Source organism: Melospiza melodia, chromosome 28 (genome assembly GCF_035770615.1).
Source record: "Melospiza melodia melodia isolate bMelMel2 chromosome 28, bMelMel2.pri, whole genome shotgun sequence".
Lineage (NCBI taxonomy): Eukaryota > Metazoa > Chordata > Aves > Passeriformes > Passerellidae > Melospiza > Melospiza melodia.
Window position 1 is genome coordinate 6322292 of NC_086221.1, and position 22346 is coordinate 6344637.

Here is a 22346-nt window from a genome sequence, read left to right on the forward strand (position 1 = left end):
CCCCATGTTATCCATAAAAACCCCCATATTTTCCATTAAAAATCCCGTGTTATCCACAAAAAAACCCTCATTATTCATAAAAAAACCCATGTTATCCATAAAAAACCCCATATTTTCCATAAAAAATCCCATGTTATCCATAAAAAACTCTCATTATCCATAAAAAGACCCCCATGTTATCCATTAAAAAATCCCCATGTTATCCATTAAAAAAATCCCATGTTATCCATACCATGGATACCCCATCCTATCCATGAAAAAATCCCATGTTTCCCATCAAAAACCCCACGTTATCCATAAAAAAATTCTCATTATCCATAAAAAAATACCCCCCAAGGTTATCCATTAAAAAATCCCATGTTCTCCATAAAAAAAACCCATCAATGGGAGACCCTACCAGGTGTGTTCACCCTGGAATTTCCTCCCAAGGTGGGCCTGGAGGTGTCTGAGAATGAGGAAAGGATAAATCCCAGCCCTGGCAGAGGGAGCCGCTCCCATCTGGGCTCTAATTCCAGTTTTTCCTGGTTTTTATGGGATCGGCCCTGATTTATGGGCAGCTTTTATGGCAGCCATAAAGCAGCCCCAAAATGCAGGGAATAAAGGGAGCGGAGGAGCATTTCCCATTCCTGGATCGTGGAAATTCCAGAGGATTCCAGGATCTTTCCATGGGGGAGGTGGGGATTTGGGGAGGCTGCTGTGATTTGGGATTGGGGTTCAAAATGGGATTTGGGAAGGGGAAAAAAGGAGGGGAATTGTTGGGATGTGGGAAGAGAAAGGGACAGGATTTGGGAATTCATCTCCACCTTGGAAAAGGGGACAGGATCCCACTCCCACCCCTGCCACAGGGGTGACCTTGGCTCACCCCAAATTTATGGGAATTAAATTTGGGGTGGGGGAGCAGAATTAAAAACGGGGTTTGGGATGCCTGCAGGGTCCCTCCATCCATGGGGTTTCCCTGATCCAGAAGGGAATAAAAGGTGCTGGAGGCCTTTTGTTCATCCAGGTCTGGTGGAGCTGAGCTTGGCTGAGCCTGGCTTAACCCCCTAAACCCCGTGGTTCTCCAGGACAATTCCTCAGTGCACTCCCCCAGGACCTCACCTCGCGTCCTAAGGGATAAAAGAACGGGAATGTCACGACCCCACAAGCGTGAAAGGGAAAAACCCACTCCAGACTCCGAGATTTTATTTTTTTTTCCTGGTTTTGAGGAACATTTTTAACCCTTTCCCAGGGAATATCCCCCAGGTGGAACCCGGAGCCGGCCGGGGGAGAAGCGCTGGCGCAGCAGGGAGGATAAATCAGAGCCATCTCGGCTGCAATCCCACGCAATTAAAACCTGGATCGGGATGTGCTCGGCAGCCTGAGGAGCGTCTCGGGAGCCTCGGGAATTACTCAGCCTCTGCAGCAGCGCGGCAGGAGCGGGGCGAGGCCGGATGGGGCACGGGCAGGGATCCGGGACGCCTGGGAGCGGCTTCTCCATCCCTGGGAAAGCCTGGAGCGGCCAAAATCCGCCTGGAGCATTCGAAATCCACCTGGAAGGGCTTTGCCAGGAGCTCCACAGAGCCTTCCACAGGAATTTGGGAAATTTCAAAGGGAATTTCCCTGCCAGCCCCACAGCACAGGGGGCTGCAAACCAACCCCTGCTCCCGGGCATGGGCACAAAATCCACCTGGAAAGGCTTTCCCAGCCCTCCAAATCCACCTGGAAGGGCTTTTCCAGCCCTCCAAATCCACATGAAAGGGCTTTTCCAGGAGTTCCACAGGGATTTGGGACATTCCAAGGGGCATTTCCCTGCCCGCACCACAGCACAGGGGGCTGCAAACCGAACCAACCCCTGCTCCAAGTGCCCCCAGCCCTGGCAGCGGGAACGGGCACAAAATCCCCCTGGAAATGTTTTCCCAGCCCTCCAAATCCCACTGGAGGGGCTTTCCCAGCCCACCCGGAGCTCCTCAGCAGTTTCCACAGGATGCTAACAGGATCTGGGGAAAAATAAATGGGAATTTCCTCCCGTGAGCCAGCCCCGATTTTTCCTTTTGCTGTTGGACAATCCTGGAGGGGCCGGTGCAGCTGAGGCTCCCCTGACCTCAGGGACGCTCTGAAGCAAAGCCCGGCTTTAGTGAGGCTGAAGCGGAGCCCAGCTCGCGTTAGGCGCCTGCGGAAGGGCTCTGCCGAGGGGGGCGGGCAGGGACTCGATGCCATTGAAGCGCTGCCAATTAAATCAGGTCACTCCGAGCGCTCTGCGAGCTCTGCTCGGCGTGTGCGCGGCCCCGCTCCAGCCCCGAGCTCCAGCCCCGAGCTCCAGCCCTGATCCAGACCCCAGCCCTGCTCCAGACCCAAATTCCAGCCCCGAGTTCCAACCCTGACCCAGCCCCCAGCCCCACTCCAGCCCCAAATTCCAACCCTGATCCAGCCCCGAGTTCCAACCCTGATCCAGACCCCAGCCCTGATCCAGCCCCAAATTCCAACCCTGATCCAGACCCCAGCCCCACTCCAGCCCCAAATTCCAGTCCGGAGCTCCAGCCTCGAGTTCCAACCCTGATCCAGACCCCAGCCCAGCTTCAGCCCCCCTCCAGCCCCAAATTCCAACCCTGATCCAGCACCCCAGCCCTGCTCCAGCCTCGAATTCCAGCCCTGAGCCCCAGCCCCGAGTTGCAATCCTGATTCAGCCCCCAGCCCCACTCCAGACCCAAATTCCAATCCTGATTCAGCCCCCAGCCCCACTCCAGACCCAAATTCCAGCCCCACTCCAGCCCCGAGTTCCAGCCCTGATTCAGTCCCAGCCCCGAGCTCCAACGCCGAGCTCCGGCCCCGCTCCTGTCCCAGCCCCGTTCCAGTCCCACTCCAGCCCCAAATTCCGGCCCCGAGTTCCAACCCTAATCCAGCCCCAGCCCCTCTCCAGCCCCGGGCTGGAGCCAAGCCCCGGCTCCGCTCTCCAAACCGAGCATAAAACGGGCACTCGATGGCCGCTGTCACCTCCCCCCTCCCAGGGCCCTCTGTCCCTCCCCGGGGCTGGGAAAGGCTTTTCTGGGATGCAAAAACAAATCTGGGGGTGCTCTGCTGCCCGCACCCCAAATCCTGCCCTTGTCCCAGCCCCCCACAGCTGCCGGTGACAGGTCCTTGTCCCCGTGTCACGCTGGGTGTCACCGTGGGTGGGGTCTGTGTCACCCCTCTGGGTAACACAGCTGGGCAAAATGCAGATTTTCCCCAGTTTTTTTCCCAAGGTTAAGATTTCCCTGAAAATCGCTTTTTGGGGGAAACGAGCCCCTGCTTGGGGACAGAGCCGGGAAAGCCGCGGGGTGGCCTCGCTGTCCCCTCGGCAGGGACACGGGGCTGGCGGGGTCATCTTTGGAAATGCCGAGAAATGCCGATGGACAGAAGGAGATCTGGGACACAAATCCCAAATTTGGGACACAAATCCCAAATCCACCGAGCGTCCCCTTCCCCTCGCACCCACCCCCCGGGCTGGGCGACCCCCGTGTGCGGGGAGGGGGCGGCGGCGGCGCAGCGGGAGCGCTGCGGATGCCGAGGGCCGGCTCAGCATCTCCGGGAGAGCCTTCATCCCTCGGCATCATCCCCCGGGAGGGCCTTCATCCCTCGGGAACATCCGCCGGGAGAGGCCGGAGCCGCAGGGGTTAAGGCAGGAGCTGCTCGGGTGGGTGGCACGCCGTGGCGACAAGGCTGGAGTGAGGAGGAGGAGGAGGATTGGGGAGGGAGGGGAGAAGGAGGAGAGGGAGGAGGAGGAGGAGGAGGGGGAGCGGGCACTGTGCGGCTGCGAAGGCGCCGGGCGAGCGAAGGGTGAGGAGCTCTCCCCGCCGCCTCCAGCCCCGAGGGTGGCCGGAGGGTCCTGCTGGCCCTGTCGCCGTCCTCAGCGACAAGGACAGACCCCGCCAGCGGTGACAGCTCCGGAGCCAGCCGGCCTTTTGTCTGCCAGATGTGCGGGCAGCTGTGGCGGGGGGTGGCAGGCGGTGACAGCGGCGCCGGGGGACGGGGACACGCTCGGAGGGTGAGTTGGGGGCCACCGCTGTGGTTTGGGGGCTTTGGGGCCGGGGGTGACTTTGAGGGGGGCTCCCGCGCTCTGCAGCAGCGAGCCGGCGCCTCCAGCTCGCTCGGGGTTGTTTTTTTTTTTTTTTTTTGCCATTCCAGAGCTTTGCTTTCCCTGCTCGATGCTGGGTTTGAGGAGAAATGGTGCGTTTGGAAATAAACGGGGTGGGGAAAAAAAAATAAAAAAAATAACAGGGAATGGATGGAGAGAGGCGCTCCGGGAGGGGATGAAGGGACGGGAGGAAGGCAGGGATGGCTCCCAGGTACCGCGGGGTGGGAGCCGCATTCCCGCTCCTGGAAACTCCTCCGGGATCCGGCGGATCCTGGGCCCGGCGGGGCGGGAGCGGGGGGTGAGGGCGGCGGGGCCGGGGGTGATGCGCTGGTCACGGAGCCGCCGGCGGGGCCGGGATCCGGGGATGCTGCCGGGATGCGATCCGGGCGGGAGCGGCGCTTCCCGGGCGTTAACCCCTGGGTGCCCGAGCGACGCGGAAAATGTGACGGGAGGGACGCAGGGTGTGAAATAGAGGAACGACGCGGTCCTTGGGGCTCCTGGCCAGCCCTCCTCCACCTGGGGACAGCAAAGGTGATGGCAAAGGACGCGTCGGGAACAGTCATTTTGGTGTCATTTTGGTGTCGTTTTGGTGTCATTTTGGTGTCATTTTAATGTCATTTTCCTGCTTTCTGTGCCGGTGCCGTGTTTACCTCCCCCCGCTGCCCAGCCCTGCCCCTCCCTGCCGCGGCTGCACCCGCCCGCAGTGCCCGGGTCCCTGTGCCAGCGCCCAGCCCTGCCCGGGGCCGTGCCCATCCCTGCTCTGCCCGGGTCCGTACCCATCCCTGCCCGGGGCCGTGCCCAGCCCTGCCCTGCCCGGGTTCCTGTGCCAGCCCTGCCCGGGGCCGTGCCCAGCCCTGCCCGGGGCCGTGCCCAGCCCTGCCCTGCCCGGGTCCTTGTGCCAGCCCTGCCCGGGGCCGTACCCAGCCTGCCCGGGTCCCTGCGCCAGCGCCCAGCCCTGCCCAGGGCCATGCCCAGCTCTGCCCTGCCCGGGGCCATGCCCAGCTCTGCCCTGCCCGGGGCCGTGCCCAGCCAGCCCGGAGACCCCCGGGTTGATCCTCAGAGCCGCTCCGGGAAAGGGCTCAGGGCCGGCAGGGACCCCGCGCTCCGTGTGCGGCTGATCCAGCCCTGCCCTCGCCTCTCCTGGTGCTCAGCCCGGCCCTGGTTTCTCCCAGAGCCTGGAGGAAGGGATTGCAGCGCCCAGGAGGAGCGGGAGAAGCCCTGGACACGCAGGGCCGGTGCTGGTGGGAGCCCGGAGGAGCCGCCGGGAGCGGCGTTCCCGGGGATGCCGTGGCTGGAGCTGCAGGTGGGCGCTGCCGCCGGGACCCGCTCCCTCCAGCCTGGACGTGCCGGGGCTGTGGCAGCTCCGGAGCCACGCGCGGATGTCACCTCTGTCCCCTCCGATGTCCCCTGTGTGTCCCCTCCCTGTCCCCTGCGTGTCCCCTCCCTGTCCCCTCCGCGCTGGTGCCGAGCCAGGACCCAGCCCTGCCTTTCCCGGGCAGAGCCCCTGGAGAAGCCGGGACGGGAATGGCTCATCCCGGCCTCCCTCATCCCGAGCCTGCGGTGGCTCCGGACACGATTCCCTGTCCTGGGGATTGTTCCGGGATGTCCCTCAGGTCACTGCAGGGACACGGGGCAGCATCTCCCGGCTCCAGACCGGGCTCGCTGTGCTGCAGGATCCCGATCCCGCCCTGCTGAGGCTTTTCCTGGCATTCCCGGCTCTCTGTGTCCCCTCTGCGGGCAGCAGGAGTGGCTTTGTCACCTGCTGGCATCGCTGGAAGTGGCAGAGCAGGATCGGGATCTGAGGGCTCTGCTCCTCGGCCATTCCCAACCCTTTTATTTGGCTGGGATCTCCCTTCCCATTCCCAACCCTTTTATTTGGATGGGATCTCTCCTCCCATTCCCAACCCTTTTCTTTGGAAGGGATCTCCCTTTCCAACCCCAACCTTTCTCTTTGGCTGGCATCTCTCTTCCCATTCCTGTTCCCATTCCCGTTCCCATTCCCATTCCCATTCCCGTTCTCATTCCCGTTCCCGTTCCCATTCCCAACCCTTCCCTTTGGATGGGATCTCTCTTCTCATCCACAGAGGGAAACCAGGAGCTGAGCCGTGCCCAGAGCCCCGGCAGAGCCCTTGGGATCCCTCTGGCACAGGGAAAAGGGCCGGGAATTCTGCAGGACCCCGATCCAACCCCATCCCGACCCCATCCCGACCCCATCCCGACCCCATCCCGGCCCCATCCAGCCTCAGCGGGGCTGCAGGAATTCCCTTTTCCCAAAACCGCGGGTATTGAGCTGGAATTGCCCCCTCGGGGGTTCAGAGGAGCCGTTCCCATTCCCACGGAATCTCAGATTCCCACGGAATTCCGGTTTCAATTCCAGAGCACTCCCGCCGCCCTGCCCAGCCACAGTTCCTTCTCCCAAAGCCCAGGGATCGTCCCTGCTCCTGCTTTCTGCTGGAAAAACACTTCCCTGCCCTTCTGGGATGTGATCCTGGATTTCCTGGCTAGGACAGGGATTGGGGGGATGCTGGGAATGCCCAGAGCTGGCACGGGGGAGTTTGGGAATGTCGCCTGTGCAGGTGAACCCCGAACACGAGGCTCTGCCCCTTTATTCCCAGATTTCCTCCTGGATCACCCTGGTCATTAATGCTTCTCCCCTTCCCTGGGAGACTCCATGGAATGACATTCCCGATGTCCCAAAAGGACACAAAAATTCATCACCACCCCATTTTTGCTCCCAAATCCCTTTGCCAGGACATGAAGGAGCTGTTCCCACTGTCTGTTCCCAATCCCAAGCCCCTGGAATGAGGGCTGGGATCTCTCTCTCCCCCATGACTTTGGTTTTATGGGATTATTCCCAAGGGAATAATTCCCAGCTTGGAAAGGAGAATCCCAATCCCAGTTGCTGCTTCCTGCCAGGGCACTGGGATGAGCAGGAAAATGGGATGAATTCAAAATTCCTGAAATTTGGGTGCGTTCCCTGTGGATAAAACCCCGCACTGGGATTTTGGGGTGGAATTTTGGGATCGGGATCGCCGCTCCTGAGTCGGGAGGATAAACCTGGATAAACCTGGCAACTTCCAGCATCCATTTATCCAGGACTCAGGTAGCCTCTGGAATTCCCAGCAGCATTCCAGGCCATCCATTTCTTTATGGAAAGCTTTGGAAAATGCGGATCCAGCAGCTGAATTTTAGGAATTTTTTGGGGAAAATCACCTCGGGAGCCTTTGCCGTCCCCTCTCCATCCAGCCAGGAGTTCTTGGGGATCATTCCCATGAAAATTCCCACAGGTCCCAAGGTGGGATAGGGGCTGGAAAACCCCCTCCAAATGCTGGCAGTGGGAGCTGTTTGCAAACACTCGGGAAAAGCAGGAATTGTGCGGCGGCTCCGTTTGGAGCGCGATCCCGGGGAACAAATAAATATGGGAAAAATTGGGATCCGTTCCCAGACAATTCACAAAGGCCTTAATTGGGACTGAAGTCTGGGGCTCCTCTCACCCAGACTGGATCCATAAATTATTCGGGAATAAATGATTTGGGATAAATTATTCGGGATCAGTTGTTCACCAGCTCTGCTTGGAATTAAGGCCGGGTTTTCCCCTCCAGGAATGATCCTTGATTTTCCTGACCCTCTCCGGGCTCCAGAGTATCCCAATCTCTGTTAAAAATCCCATTTTTAATGGAATTTATAAGGATCCTAACAAAAATAATCAATCCCAGGTGAAATTTGAGGGTTGGTGCTTTGTCCTTCCCAGTGGACAAAATGAGGAGAATCCAGGCTGGGAAAAAAATTGGGATTTTTGGGGAAGAGAGAGGATTTAATAAGGAATTTTAAATGAGGGATTTGGAATCAGCAGGAAAAGGGGTTTTGCATCTTAACCATCTTTTCCCAAAGGATCAGAGCAGCCAGCTCCAGATCTTTTTTAGGAAGGAAAAGCAGCAGCTTCGCTTCCCTGATTCCCAGCAGGACCTTTGGGAATAATGATGAGGGAAAAGCATTAAAAATACAAATTCTACCTGGAAAAAAAAGGGGATTTTTCCAATTTATGATCCTTTAAAAAATGCAATTTGGTTTGTGCCATGAGAAGCTTTTCCGAAGCTTTCCCATCGTTTGGTTGTCGACCTTTCCAGGATGATCCTTAAATTTCAAGGAATATTTTGGCTGCTCCAAGCGGCGTTTGACGCCTCATCAAAGCCTCTCCCTTGCCTTGAAATCCCAAAAAAAAAAAAGGAAATGGGGTGGAAGCTTTGATCCCGATTTGAAAATTGCTGCAGAGCCCGTTTTTCCCAGGAATGTTTGGATTCCCATGGAAAATTTTGAGCTCGGTCCCATTTCTGAGTCACTTTTCCCAACTCCCACGAGCTCCCAGCATTGGTTGTCCCAGCATTGGTTGTCCCAGCTCCGGCATTCCTGAATTCCTGGAGTTTGGTGGGATCCATCCCTTTGGAAGAACCCAGGGCCAGTCCTTCAGAATTCCAGGTCCCCGAATTTCCATCCACGCTGGAATTCCCTTTCCATGGAATTCTTGTTTAAAAAAAAAGGGGATTTCAGGGGCATTTTCCAGCTGTTTTTATGGCTCTTTAATAATTCCTTGGCTCCTTTTTTTCCCAGTAAAATCCTCTTGGGCAGGGTTGTCCTCCCTGGCTTGGCCATGGATTTTCCCAGTTTTCCTGGAATTGTCAGGATGCTGAAAAGATGGGAGAGCAGGGATTTGGGAGATGGATTTGGGAAAGGGACTTGGGAAGTGGATTTGGAAATGGATTTGGGAGATGGATTCGGAAAAGGGATTTGGGAAATGGTTTTGGGAGATGGATTTGGTTCCATCAGCAGCCCTCGAGGTCTGTCGGGACAGGGATCAGCTTTTCCTGCTGCATTTTCCAGGTTTTCCCATTTCCTACTGCAGAATCCCTGGAAACTGAGGGATTTTTCCATGGGAATGAGGGGGGATGAGCAGCTGGGATGTCCCTTGGCTCTCCAAATCTTTTCCTTCCTGCTCCAGAGCCATTCCAGCTCCAGCTCCAAGCCCAGCGGTGCTTGAGCCCATCCCAGTTTTTCCCTCCGTGGATCAATCCCCTTTTTCCTCCTCTCCCAGCTCTCAGCAGGATGATTTCATTCCAGACAAGCTGGAAACGGAATTTACCGGGAATCAGGGGAGGGATTTTCCACCCGGCGGGCGCAGCATCCGCACCCCTCTGGAAAATCCCTCTCGGGGAGCGCCGCGAGCGGCTCAGCCCCCAAAAACCCCATAAAGGCAGCGCTGCTCCATCCCCTGCCCGGCTCCCCGAGCCTTTCCAGAGGGATTTGCCTCCATCCCACGGATCCGCTCCGTGCCCGGGGAGGGGGTGAGGCAGCCCTGCCTGCCAGTTGCCACGGCAACCGTAGGTTTTCCTTAGGATTCCTGATGACTCCTTGGCATCCGCGCCGATCCGCGGCTTTTCTTGGGGGATGCTGGGGGTTGTTCCCTTTCCGCTGGAAAAGCCTGGGTTTGGTATTTTCCTGGGTTGTTTTTTTTTTACTGCTGGGGCTCCCTTCTTTTCCGCCCTGACCTGCAGCCAGCGATTCCAGGCTTGGAATTTGTTGGGAATTGGGAGCTGGGGCACCTTGGGTTGTCCCCTGGCAGTGGGACCTCGTGTCGTTGTGGAATTCCAGAGTCCTTGTGGAATTCCAGATTCCTGATGGAATTCCAGAGTCTTTGTGGAATTCCAGAGTCTTTGTGGAATTCCAGAGCCCTGATGGAATTCCAGAGTCTTTGTGAAATTCCAGAGTCCTGATGGAATTCCAGAGTCCTGATGGAATTCCAGAGTCTTTGTGGAATTCCAGAGTCCTGATGGAATTCCAGAGTCCTGATGGAATTCCAGAGTCTTTGTGGAATTCCAGAGTCCTGATGGAATTCCAGAGTCCTGATGGAATTCCAGAGTCTTTGTGGAATTCCAGAGTCTTTGTGGAATTCCAGAGTCCTGATGGAATTCCAGAGTCTTTGTGGAATTCCAGAGTCTTTGTGGAATTCCAGAGCCCTGATGGAATTCCAGAGTCCTTGTGGAATTCCAGAGGCATCCTGGCCCTGGAGGGATCCCAAGGGTGGGATTGGCTCCTCAAGGAGAATCCTGGATCCTGCAGACATGGCTGGGATGTGATTCCAAGGGTTTTGGTCATTCCAGGCCTTTCTGGCATCCAAGGAGGCCGGAATGCTCCAGGAGAAAAGCAGGGAGAGGCTTCCCTGGGACTGGGAATGGCTTTGATCCCACGGATGCTGCCCTGAGCTGGAATTCCGTGGGAGCAGCCCTGGAATTCAAACCCTTTGACATTCCCAGGAACTCAAATCCTTTGACATTCCCAGGAACTCAAATCCTTTGACATTCCCAGGAACTCCTTTGACATTCCCTGGAATTCAAATCCTTTGACATTCCCAGGAACTCAAATCCTTTGACATTCCCAGGAATTTAAACCCTTTGACATTCCCAGGAATTCAAATCCTTTGACATTCCCAGGAACTCAAACCCTTTGACATTCCCAGGAATTCAAACCCTTTGACATTCCCAGGAATTCAAACCCTTTGACATTCCCAGGAATTCAAATCCTTTGACATTCCCTGGAGCTCAAACTCTTTGACATTCCCAGGAACTCAAATCCTTTGACATTCCCTGGAGCTCAAACTCTTTGACATTCCCAGGAACTCAAACTCTTTGACATTCCCAGACATTCCTGTCCTTGGACGGGGGAAGGGAAAAGGGGGAGGTTTGGGGGGAGCTGCTCTGCAAATGAGGCGGCGTTAATGAGGAATTAATTATCGATCCCTCCCCATCCGCTGGGAAGGTCACAGGGAATGACACAGCAGTGTCCCTGCTGTGCCCTGCATGGAGCAGCGCTCCGAAATTCCCATTTTATGGAATTTTGGGGGGGCTGAGCCCTTCCCTGGGCTCCCAGAGAGGGATTTTCCAGCGGGATGTGGATGCTGAGCATTCCCACTGCACCCACGGGATGGAAAAACCCGGCCTGATCCTGGGAAAATCCCACAGCTCCTTTAGGGAATGGGATGGGATGGGATGGGATGGGATGGGATGGGATGGGATGGGATGGGATGGGATGGGATGGGATGGGATGGGATGGGATGGGATGGGATGGGATGGGATGGGATGGGATGGGATGGGATCAATGGGATGGGATCAATGGGATGGGATGGGATGGGATGGGGTGGGATGGGATGGGATCAATGGGATGGGATGGGATGGGATGGGATCAATGGGATGGGATGGGATCAATGGGATGGGATGGGGCAGGAATTCTGGGGGCTCCCAGCTCCCCACAGTTCCCAGTGACTGGAGCAGTACTGATCACAGAATTCCCCAAAATCTGGAAGCAAATTCCACTTGGAAGCTTTCCCTGGAACCCTCAGCGACGGCTTCCAAAGGTTGAAGGGCTCTAAATTCTCTCTTGGGAAGGAGATCCTGGGGATGGCTCAGGAAAAACCAGGCAGGAACAGCCAGGAAGGGCGTGGGGCAGGAGGGGAATATTTGGGATATTCTGGGAATGCACCTGTGACCTCCCTGCCTGGATAGGAAGGGGCTGGATTGGGAAATTCCATGGAATTCTGTGTGGGAGGAAAAACGAGCCAAGGCTCTGCAAATCATAAAAAAAAAAAAAAAAAAAAAAAAGAGGTGTCAGGGTGATAAATACCCAAAAATCAGATTTTTTCCTCTTTCCCCACATCCTTTCTGCCTGGAATGTTCTTATTTGCTGTTGGAAATGTGGGATTTGGGAGCGGGGATCCGCAGGCACAGACGGAGTTCAGCTCCTGCTGCAGCCCGGAGCCGCTGCCAGGAGCTGGAGCTGCTCCCAAAAACGCAGAGAGCTGCAGCCCAGCGCGGCTCAGGGCGGGTGAAAAACATGGATTTTCCACAGGGAAGGACAATCCAGCTGAAATTCCATCTCCGCAGCCCTGGATCTCTCCAGGGGCAGAGCTCAGCCAGCTTTTCCCCCCCCACCATGGAATTTGGGCAATTCCAAACGCTCCAGGTTAACACCATGGCCTGAGGATCAGGGATAAAATGAGGTGGGGTCCAGGGGCTGAAAATCATGGATTTGAGACTTCTGGGCTGAAAATCATGGAATTGAGGCTTTCTGGGCTGAAAATAATGGAATTGAGGCTTTCTGGGCTGAAAATAATGGATTTGAGGCTTTCTGGGCTGAAAATCATGGATTTGAGGCTTTCTGGGTTGAAAATCATGGATTTGAGGCTTTCTGGGCTGAAAATCATGGATTTGAGGCTTTCTGGGCTGAAAATCATGGATTTGAGGCTTTCTGGGTTGAAAATCATGGATTTGAGGCTTTCTGGGCTGAAAATCATGGATTTGAGGCTTCCTGGTTGAAAATCAGGAAAATCCTCCTGGTTGGAAATCATGGATTTGAGGCTTCTTGGCTGAAAATCATGGATTTGAGGTTTCCTGGTTGAAAATAATGGATTTGAGTCTTCTTGTCCGAAAATCCCTGGGGATTTATGAACTTTTGGAAAGGCCAAACTCCCAAAAGCTGAATTTTGGAGAAGGGACCCCCAGCCCAGGGACCTGAGCATCTCCAAAGCTCCCTTGGGATGGGATGTGCGATCTTTAGGGAATGACTGAGGCATCCAAGCTCCTCTGGAATGTGCAGTTTGAGGCCGAGAGGGCCAAATTCTGCCCCTTTTCCCAGGCTGGAAGCTGAGCCTGGATTGGGGATGCCACAGGAACTTGTGGGAGCGTTTGGAGGGGGAAAACCACAAAGAAAACAATTCCAGAGACAATTCCAGAGCTGAGACAACAATTCCAGAGGCAAGACAACAATTCCAGAGGCGAGACAATTCCAGAGGCAAGACAACAATTCCAGAGGTGAGGCAACAATTCCAGAGCTGAGACAACAATTCCAGAGGTGAGGCAACAATTCCAGAGGCAAAACAACAATTCCAGAACCGAGACAATTCCAGAACCGAGACAACAATTCCAGAGGTGAGACAATTCTAGAGGTAAAACAATTTCAGAGGCAAAACAATTCCAGAGTCAAGACAACAATTCCAGAACCGAGACAATTCCAGAACCAAGACAATTCCAGAGCCAAGACAACAATTCCAGAACTGAGACAATTCCAGAACCGAGACAACAATTCCAGAACCAAGACAACAATTCCAGAGCCAAGACAATTCCAGAACCAAGACAATTCCAGAGCCAAGACAACAATCCCAAGCCCTGGAGCGCCCGGATGAGCACACCAGGCTGATTTCCCGGCCCTCCTCATTAAAATCCAGCCAGAGACAGGCAGAGAAGCACCGAGATAAGAGATAAGAGGCAGCTGCTGCTCCCGGCTGCGTTTTTATCTCCTGGCTGCCTCCCAGACAAGCAGGAATAACAGGAATCACGTTATCGCCCTCTCCCTGCCCGCCGAGATGCAGGAGGATGTGAAAAAAAAATAAAAATCCCATCCTTGTGCACAAAACAATGACTGAGAGGAGAAATCGCTGGAAAAGGGAGTTTGGAACGGGTTCTGCCCATCCTGGTGGCTCCAAACCCTGTCCAGCTTGGCCGTGGACACTTCCAGAGGTGGGGAAAGCTGTGCCAGGGCCTCGCTGCCCTCATGGGGAAGGATTTCTTCCCAAAATCCCGTCTAAACCCACCCTCCTTTCCAAGGAAACGCTTCCAAAGCCGCTTTTCCCGAGCAAAAATCCCGGCTCAGACCTCAGCAGGGACTTTGCCAGGTGTTCCCCAACTCCTGGAAATGGTTTTTTTTAGGGAATGACATCCCGAAATGGCAGCTGGAGGCTGCTGTGAGGGACACAGGGACACAGGGTGGCACACGATGGGGACACGTGTGGGGACATCGCTGTCCCATGCCGTGTCACCTCGGGGGTGGTGTTGGGTTAAGGGGGGTGAAGCTGCTGGAAAAGGGGGTGGGAATGGCCTGGAAATCCCAGGAAAACCTTCCCATCCCAGGAACAGTCTCATAATTCCAGGAAAACCCTCGTAATTCCAGGGAAACTCTCATATTCCAAGGAGCAGCCTCGTATCTCAGGAAAACCTTTCCATCCCAGGAAAACTTTCATATTTAAGGAACATCTTCCCATCCCGGAGAAACTTCGTATTCCAGGAAAACCTTCCCATCCCAGGAAAACTCTCCCATCCCAGGAACAGCCTGGTATCCCAAGAAAAACCTTCATATTCCATGAAAACCCTCCCATCCCAAGAAAACTTCCATAAGGAACACCTTCCCATCCTGGGAAAAACTTCGTATTCCAGGAAAACCATCCCATCCTAGGAAAACTCTCCCATCCCAGGAACAGCCTCGTATCCCAAGAAAAACTTTCATATTCCACGAAAACCCTCCCATCCCAAGAAAACTTCCATAAGGAACACCTTCCCATCCCGGAAAAACCTCATATTCCAGGAAAACCATCCCATCCTAGGAAAACTCTCCCATCCCAGGAACAGCCTGGTATCCCAAGAAAAACCCTCACATTCCAGGAAAACTCATTTTCCAGGAAAACCTTTCCACCCCAGGAAAACCCTCCCATCCTGGCATCATCCACCTCAGGAACACGCGCCCCTCAACTGCCGAGCGCCAAAACCCCCTGGAATTTCTGAAAAGGCCCCAAAAGCCACCAAGTTTTCCCAGCGGCAGCTCCTCAATCCCATCTCCCATCTCCAGGCTGGGGTTCCGGGAGGGAGCTCGGGGTTTCCATGGAGCCGCGGCGGCCGCGGGGCTCAGCCCGGGCATACAGATGAGGGGTGAGGGGGGGCGGTTGCCACGGAGCCGGCGACACTCGGGGCCCTTTGTCCCTCTATTTATTCCTCCTTTGTCCCTTCATTTCTTTCTCCTTCGTCCCTTCATTTCTTTCTCCTTCGTCCCTTCATTTCTTTCTCCTTCGTCCCTTCATTTATTTCTCCTTCGTCCCTCTATTTATTTCTCCTTCGTCCCTTCATTTATTTCTTCTTTGTCCCTTCATTTATTTCTCCTTCATCCCTTCATTTATTTCTTCTTTGTCCCTCTATTTATTTCTCCTTCGTCCCTTCATTTATTTCTCCTTCGTCCCTTCATTTACTTCTTTATTCCTTCATTTCCTTCTTCTTTGTCCCTTCATTTCTTTCTTCTTTGTCCCTTCATTTATTTCTCCTTCGTCCCTTCATTTATTTCTCCTTCGTCCCTTCATTTACTTCTCCTTCGTCCCTTCATTTATTTCTTCTTTGTCCCTTCATTTATTTCTCCTTCATCCCTTCATTTCTTTCTCCTTCGTCCCTTCATTTATTTCTCCTTCGTCCCTCTATTTATTTCTCCTTCATCCCTTCATTTATTTCTTCTTTGTCCTTTTATTTATTTCTTCTGTTAAAAATAGGTTAGAAAACTAACAGCACATGCTTAACAATTATCAACTACTTCACAATGGTTTCTAACCTATTTTTAACACTTCTTTGTCCCTCTATTTATTTCTCCTTCATCCCTTTATTTATTTCTTCTTTCTCCATTTATTCCTTCTTGTTCCTCAATTTCTTCTTTGTCCCTCTATTTATTTCTTCTTTCTTCATTTATTTCTTCTTGTCGCTTAATTTCTTCTTTGTCCTTTTATTTATTTCTCCTTTTCCTTTGTATTTCTCCTTTGTCCTTTTTTATTTCTCATTTTTGCCCCTTCATTTCTCTTTTGCCCCTTCACTTTCTCCTTTCCCCCCGTGTTTCTCTTTTTTCTTGCATGTCTCCTTTATCTCAGTATTTCTCCCCCTTCCCTGTATTTATTTCTTCTTCCTCTTCACTTATTTCTTATTCATTTCTTCTTCAGTTTGCTCCTTTCCATTAATTTTAGTCCCAAGTTTTCCCAAATCCACCATTTTCCCTCAACTCCCCATCCTGTGACTCGCACAAACCCCTGGATTATCCCACATCCAGGATTTCTCCCAGCCATCCATGCTGCAACCCTGCCCTGCGCTGGGAAAAACGGGATAAAATCCAAATATGGATGAAACCAGCAGAGCTGGGGAGGTTTTCCCTGGAAAAGCAGGGTTGGAACCAGGCGCCTTTCCCAGCATTTTCCCCCCTCAGCAGGGATCACTCGCTGCTAAAGCTCTTCCTTTTCTCCCAGTTTGTTCCTTTCCATGAATTTTGGTCCCAACTTTTCCCAAATCCGCCATTTTTCCACCCCATGACTCACACAAACTCCTGGATTATCTCATATCAAAGATTTCTCCCTGCAACCCTGCCCTGTGCTGGGAAAAAATGGGATAAAATCCAATTATGGATGAAACCAGCAGAGCTGGGGGGGTTTTCCCTGGAAAACCAGGTTTGAACCAGGTGCCTGTCCCAGGATTTTCCCCCCTCAGCAGGGATCACTCACTGCTAAAGCTCTTCCTTTTCTCCCAGTTTGTTCCTTTCCATGAATTTTGGTCCCGACTTTTCCCAAATCCACCATTTTCCCACAAGTTCCCATCCCATGACTCACACAAACTCCTGGATTATCTCATATCAGAGATTTCTCCCTGCAACCCTGCCCTGTGCTGGGAAAAACGGGATAAAATCCAATTATGGATGAAACCAGCAGAGCTGGGGGGGGGTTTCCCTGGAAAACCAGGGTTGGAACCAGGCGCCTTTCCCAGCATTTTCCCCCCTCAGCAGGGATCACTCACTGCTAAAGCTCTTCCTTTTCTCCCAGTTTGTTCCTTTCCATGAATTTTGGTCCCAGCTTTTCCCAAATCTGCCATTGTTCCACCCCATGACTCACACAAACTCCTGGATTATCTCATATCAAAGATTTCTCCCTGCAACTCGGCCCTGTGCTGGGAAAAATGGGATAAAATCCAATTATGGACAAAACCAGCAGAGCTGGGGAGGTTTTCCCTGGAAAACCAGGGTTGGAACCAGGTGCCTTCTCCAGCGTTTCCTTCACACCTCAAAGAAAACAAATAAAACTCCTCCAAATTCCTTCGTGATATTTTTTTTACGGAGAAAAGATTCGAGAGATATTCGAACAGCTGGAGACTTTTACAGACCCGAAAACGCCGGAGCACTTAAAAGGAAAGGTGTGGATCCATCAGAGGGAAGCGGGAATCGATGGATCCATCCTTTCCTTTCATGCTGGCTCTGCAGGAGCTGCTTTGAAAGCAGCGGGGAAGGAGGGAAAAGAGCGGAGATCGATCCGGGAGGAGCTGATGTGGAATAAACTCGGCTCAGGAGCCCTTCCCAGGGAAAGCACGGCGGGGATAAAACTGAAACTTTGCTCTTCCCACTCTTTTTTTTTTTTTTTGTTGGTTTTTCCCCTGCTGGGTGAGAGGCTTTTAAGGGAAGGAAAGGTTGGATTGGGGTCAGCGTGGGGTGGGAGAGCTGGAGGAAATAATGGAATCAAAGGCTGGACTGGGAGAGGGGCAGGAGGTGCTGGGGGTTCAAACCTACCCCAGATTCCCCCAGAGCATTCCTGATGTTTGGGGGATGTTTTTCCCTAAGGAATATCCCATTGGAGGACCCCAAATGGGGCTGGAGCTTCTGGATGGGGGAATTTGGAGCTGGGGAGGATGAGGAGCAGGAAGCAGAGCCCACAGGAAGATGATTCCCATGGAAATTTATTCCCAACTCTTGCAGCTCTGGCTCTGCTCAGCCACAGATCCAGGGGGGTCCTGAGCAGAATCCATGGGATGATTCCACCAGATTCTCTGGGATGAGAAGGCGCAGAAAATGCCATGGATATAGAATGGAATTCATGGATTTGTTTCGGGAATCCTGGGAAGATTCCATGGCATAATTCCACCCAGATCCTGTGGGATGGGAGGACACAGTTCAATCATGGATATAAAGCAGAATTCATGGATTTGTTTGGAGGGTCCTGGGCAGATTCCATGGGATAATTCCAGACAGATTTTCTGGGATGGGAAGGCACAGAAAATGCCACGGATATAAAATGGAATTCATGGATTTGATTTGGAAATATTCTATGGGATAATTCCACACAGATCCTGTGGGATAGGAGGGCACAGTGAATGCTACGGATACAAAACGGAATTCATGGATTTGCTGGGCAGTTTTGAGGGCACTGGGGGTCCTGGGGGTGCCATCCTCCGATTTTTACCTCCCCAACCTGTCCCCTGTCCCTGCCCCTTGCTCCCCACAAGCCCAAACCCTCCTCTAACCCAACTCTGCTGTTTTTCCAGGAATGACCTCAAGGAGAAGCCCAGAAGATGCAGCCAAGCACGGCAACAACTCCTTTGGGGAGGAAGGAGAGGCCCAGCTCTGACTGAGGTGCCCCCAGCACTTTGAGCTCCCATTTTGGGGGCGTCGGGCAGGGGCCGACCCTTCCAGGGGCTCGCATGGAGCATCTCCCGCCACGGGCGCCGTCCCCACCTCGCCGTCACCGCTGTCACCCTGCGGCCAGCTCTGGATGCTCCCTGTGACCTTCAGCAGCCCAAAATGAGAGGCCTCCGGCCCAGCTGCCTGCTGCTGTGCGTGGTGGCCGCCAGCGCCATGCCCACGGTGCCCTGGCGGGTGGCGTGTCCCCCGCGCTGCGTGTGCCAGATCCGGCCCTGGTACACGCCCCGCTCCGCCTACCGCGAGGCGGCCACGGTGGACTGCAACGACCTCTTCATCACCTCGGTGCCCCCGGAGCTGCCCGAGGGCACGCAGACCCTGCTGCTGCAGAGCAACAACATCGCCAGGCTGGAGCAGGGCGAGCTGGGCTACCTGCGGAACCTGTCGGAGCTGGATCTGTCGCAGAACAGCTTCTCTGACGTCTGGGATTTTGGGCTCAGGAACATGCCCCAGCTGCTGAGCCTGCACCTGGAGGAGAATCAGCTCTCCGATCTGCCCGACAGCAGCTTCCCGGGCTTGGGGAACCTTCAGGAGCTCTACCTGAACCACAACCGGCTCCGCAGCATCGCCCCCCGCGCCTTCGCCGGCCTGGGCAGCCTCCTGCGGCTCCACCTCAACTCCAACCTGCTGAGGACGCTGGACAGCCGTTGGTTCCAGATGTTGCCCAGCCTGGAGATCCTCATGGTCGGGGGGAACAAGGTGGACGCCATCCTGGACATGAATTTCCGGCCCCTGGGCAACCTGAGGAGTTTGGTGCTGGCCGGGATGCAGCTGCGGGAGATCTCGGATTACGCCCTGGAAGGGCTGAGGAGCCTGGAGAGCCTGTCCTTCTACGACAACAAGCTGGCAGATGTCCCCAAGAGGGCCCTGCAGCAGGTGCCCGGCCTGAAATTCCTGGATCTGAACAAGAACCCGCTGCAGAGGGTCAAGCAGAGCGACTTCACCAACATGCTGCACCTCAAGGAGCTGGGCCTCAACAACATGGACGAGCTGGTGTCCATCGACCAGTTCGCCCTCATCAACCTCCCCGAGCTGACCAAGCTGGACGTCACCAACAACCCCAAGCTGTCCTTCATCCACCCCAAGGCCTTCCAGCACCTTCCGCAGCTGGAGACGCTGATGCTCAACAACAACGCCCTAAGTGCCTTGCACCGGCAGACGGTGGAGTCGCTGCCCAACCTGCAGGAGATCAGCATCCACGGCAACCCGCTGCGCTGCGACTGCGTCATCCGCTGGGTCAACAGCACCCGGCCCCGCGTGCGCTTCATCGAGCCGCAGTCCACGCTGTGCGCCGAGCCCCCCGACCTCCAGCGCCGCCACATCCGCGACGTCCCGTTCCGGGAGATGACGGAGCAGTGCCTGCCGCTCATCTCCGCCCGCAGCATCCCGGCGCGCCTGGACGCCCAGGTGGGCGACGACGTGGCCCTGCACTGCCGGGCGCTGGCGGAGCCGGAGCCGGAGATTTACTGGGTGACGCCGGCCGGGGCGAAGCTGCTGCCGTTTGGGGACGACGGGAAGTTCAAGGTGCACTCGGAGGGGACGCTGGAGATCCGCGGCATCGCGGCGGGCGAGGCCGGGCTCTACACGTGCGTGGCTCACAACCTGCTGGGCGCCGACACCCGCGGCGTCCGCGTGCTGGTCAACCGCTCCTTCCCGCTGGGCCAGGCCGAGCTGGAGCTGCTGGTGGTGGACGTCCAGCCCCACCACGTCCTGCTGGCCTGGCGGCCGTGCCTCAACGCCGTCTCCTCCAACCTCACCTGGGCCAGCTCGGCGCCGGGCGCGGCGCTGGGCTCGGCGCGGATCCCGGCGGGCACCCACAGCTTCAACATCACCCGGCTGCGCCCCGACACCGAGTACCGGGCGTGTCTGCGCGTCACCTTGGTGGCATCGCCGCTCAGGGTGGCCTGTGTGAGCGCCAGGACTAAAGAGGCCCGGCGGGGCGTGCCGTGGGGACAGGGGACGCTGGTGACGGCGCTGCTGCTGTGCCTGCTGCTCCTGGCGGTGGCGGTGAGCGGCGGTGAGCGGCGGGAATCGCTCCGTGGCGCCGGGGCCGTGCGCGTGGTTTATCCCGTGCAGCCCCGGGGACACCTCCTGGCCGTGGAGGTGCAGGCGGCGCCCCTGGAGTGCTGAGGGAGGATGGATTTTGGGGGGGGGGGGGTTCGGTGGGGCTTTGGGGTGGGTGGGGAGGGGGGAAAGGGTTTTTTTACCAAAAAAAAAAAAAAAAAAAGACAAATGCTGGGAAAAAAATGGATTTTGTGGACGTGACCTTGAGGAGCCGCAGGAGCCATGGGAGAGGAGCCTCTGGTGGTCCTGGATTCGTGTGGAGGGGCTGGATTTGGCTGTGGATCCCCAAAAAAACTCCGCTGGGAAGATGGGAGGGGATGGAGAACGCTGTGGGGACGATGCCCCGAGTGGGTGAAGAGCCATAAAAGGAACCCCAAACCTGCGTCCCCCTGGCACCAGGGACACCCCAGAGGTGTCACCTCCCTCGCTGGACAGTCCCCGCTTTGGAAATACAGAAAAACCCTAAAAACCCCTTAAAAAAAGAGGTTTCTTCCTTTGGGATCTGTGTCGGGTCTGGGGTTTCTTTATTGGGGTTTTTTGGAGCCTTGGCATCATCAAACAAAGCAACCCCAATGTCACCTCCCTCACTGGACAGTCCCTGCTTTGGAAATACAAGAAAAAACTAAAAAAACCTAAAACAAAAAGGTTTTTTTTTTCCTTTGGGATCCACGTGGGGTTTGGGGTTATTTTTGGGTTTTTTTGGAGCGTTGGGATCATCAAATCAAGTGTCACCCCCTGCTCTGTCACTGCTGTCACCTGGGGGGAAGCAGGGAGGGAGGATTTGGGATAGAAGAATGGGAAATGGTGATGGTGACACTTCCCTGTGGGGCTGGATGGATCCTGGATGCCACAAGACCCCAAAACTTTTGTGGATAAAGGAAAAAAACAGGAAAAAGAAAAGAAAAATAGAAAAAAAAAAAAAAAAAAAGAGGGGAGGAAGAAGGAACAAAAACTGGGAATGTTGAAATGCATCTGGAGGGGCGCAAGGGGCATCACTGGGATTTGGGATAGGGGGAAAACCTGGATTTGTGGGTTTGGGAAATCAGGAAAACCAACTCCCAGTCACGGGAAGGTGTCCCTGAGCATCTTTTCCAGCCGGGAATGTGGATCCTGGAATGAGGGAGAGCAGCAGGAGCTGGGTGTGGGTGCCCTCTAGTGAGCTCTGCCTTCTCCAGGAGTGCTGATCCCAAAAAACCAGCTGGAAAAGGGAGAAAAACTCCACAGGGATGGGGTGGGGTGGGTGATCCCACGGGAATGTCAGGAAATGGGATTGGAAACGGGCTGGAGAACAAAGGTTCACATCCAGAGGATTTGCTGCTGCCATTCCTGAGGGACTTTGCAGACATTGGATGGGGAAAAAAATCTGCCTGGAAAGGGGGAAAAAAATTCCTAAAAAGGGGGAAAAGTCTGCCTGGAAAGGGGGAAAAAATTCCTATAAAGGGGGAAAAGTCTGCCTGGAAAGGGGGAAAAAATCTGTCTGAAAAGAAGAAAAATCTGCCTGGAAAGAGGAAAAGAAATGTATTTGAAAAGGAAAAACATCTGCCTGAAAAGGGGGAAAAAATTTCCTACAAAGGGGAAAAAGTCTGCCTGGAAAGGAGGAGAAAAATCTGTCTGGAAAGAGGGAAAAAATGTATTTGAAAAGGGGAAACATCTCCCTGAAAGGAGGGAAAATTTTGCCTGGAAATGGGAAAAATTTGCTTGGAAAGGGGGAAAAATCTGCCTGTAAACGGTGCAAAATCTGCCTGGAAAGGGTGCAAATGGGGTTTTAAAGGAATTATTTTATCCCTCAAAATAATGTGTTTAATTTTTAAGCCAGTTTTCAAATCACTCAAAAATGATGAATTTGTTTTAGCCTAAAGGATGGGTGAGGGCAGGTGGAACATCCCAAAATATC

The 22346-nt window shown here is 54.5% G+C and overlaps 1 protein-coding gene across 1 annotated transcript; it reads left to right on the top strand.

The window, feature by feature from the left end:
* Positions 1-3740: 3740 nt before the first annotated feature.
* LRRN2 (leucine rich repeat neuronal 2) lies at positions 3741-20529 on the top strand. The gene is made up of 2 exons (XM_063177987.1): positions 3741-4000; positions 18235-20529. Exon 2 carries the CDS (start codon positions 18491-18493, stop codon positions 20516-20518), a length of 2028 nt encoding a protein of 675 aa, XP_063034057.1. The 5' UTR covers positions 3741-4000; positions 18235-18490; the 3' UTR covers positions 20519-20529.
* Positions 20530-22346: the final 1817 nt, after the last annotated feature.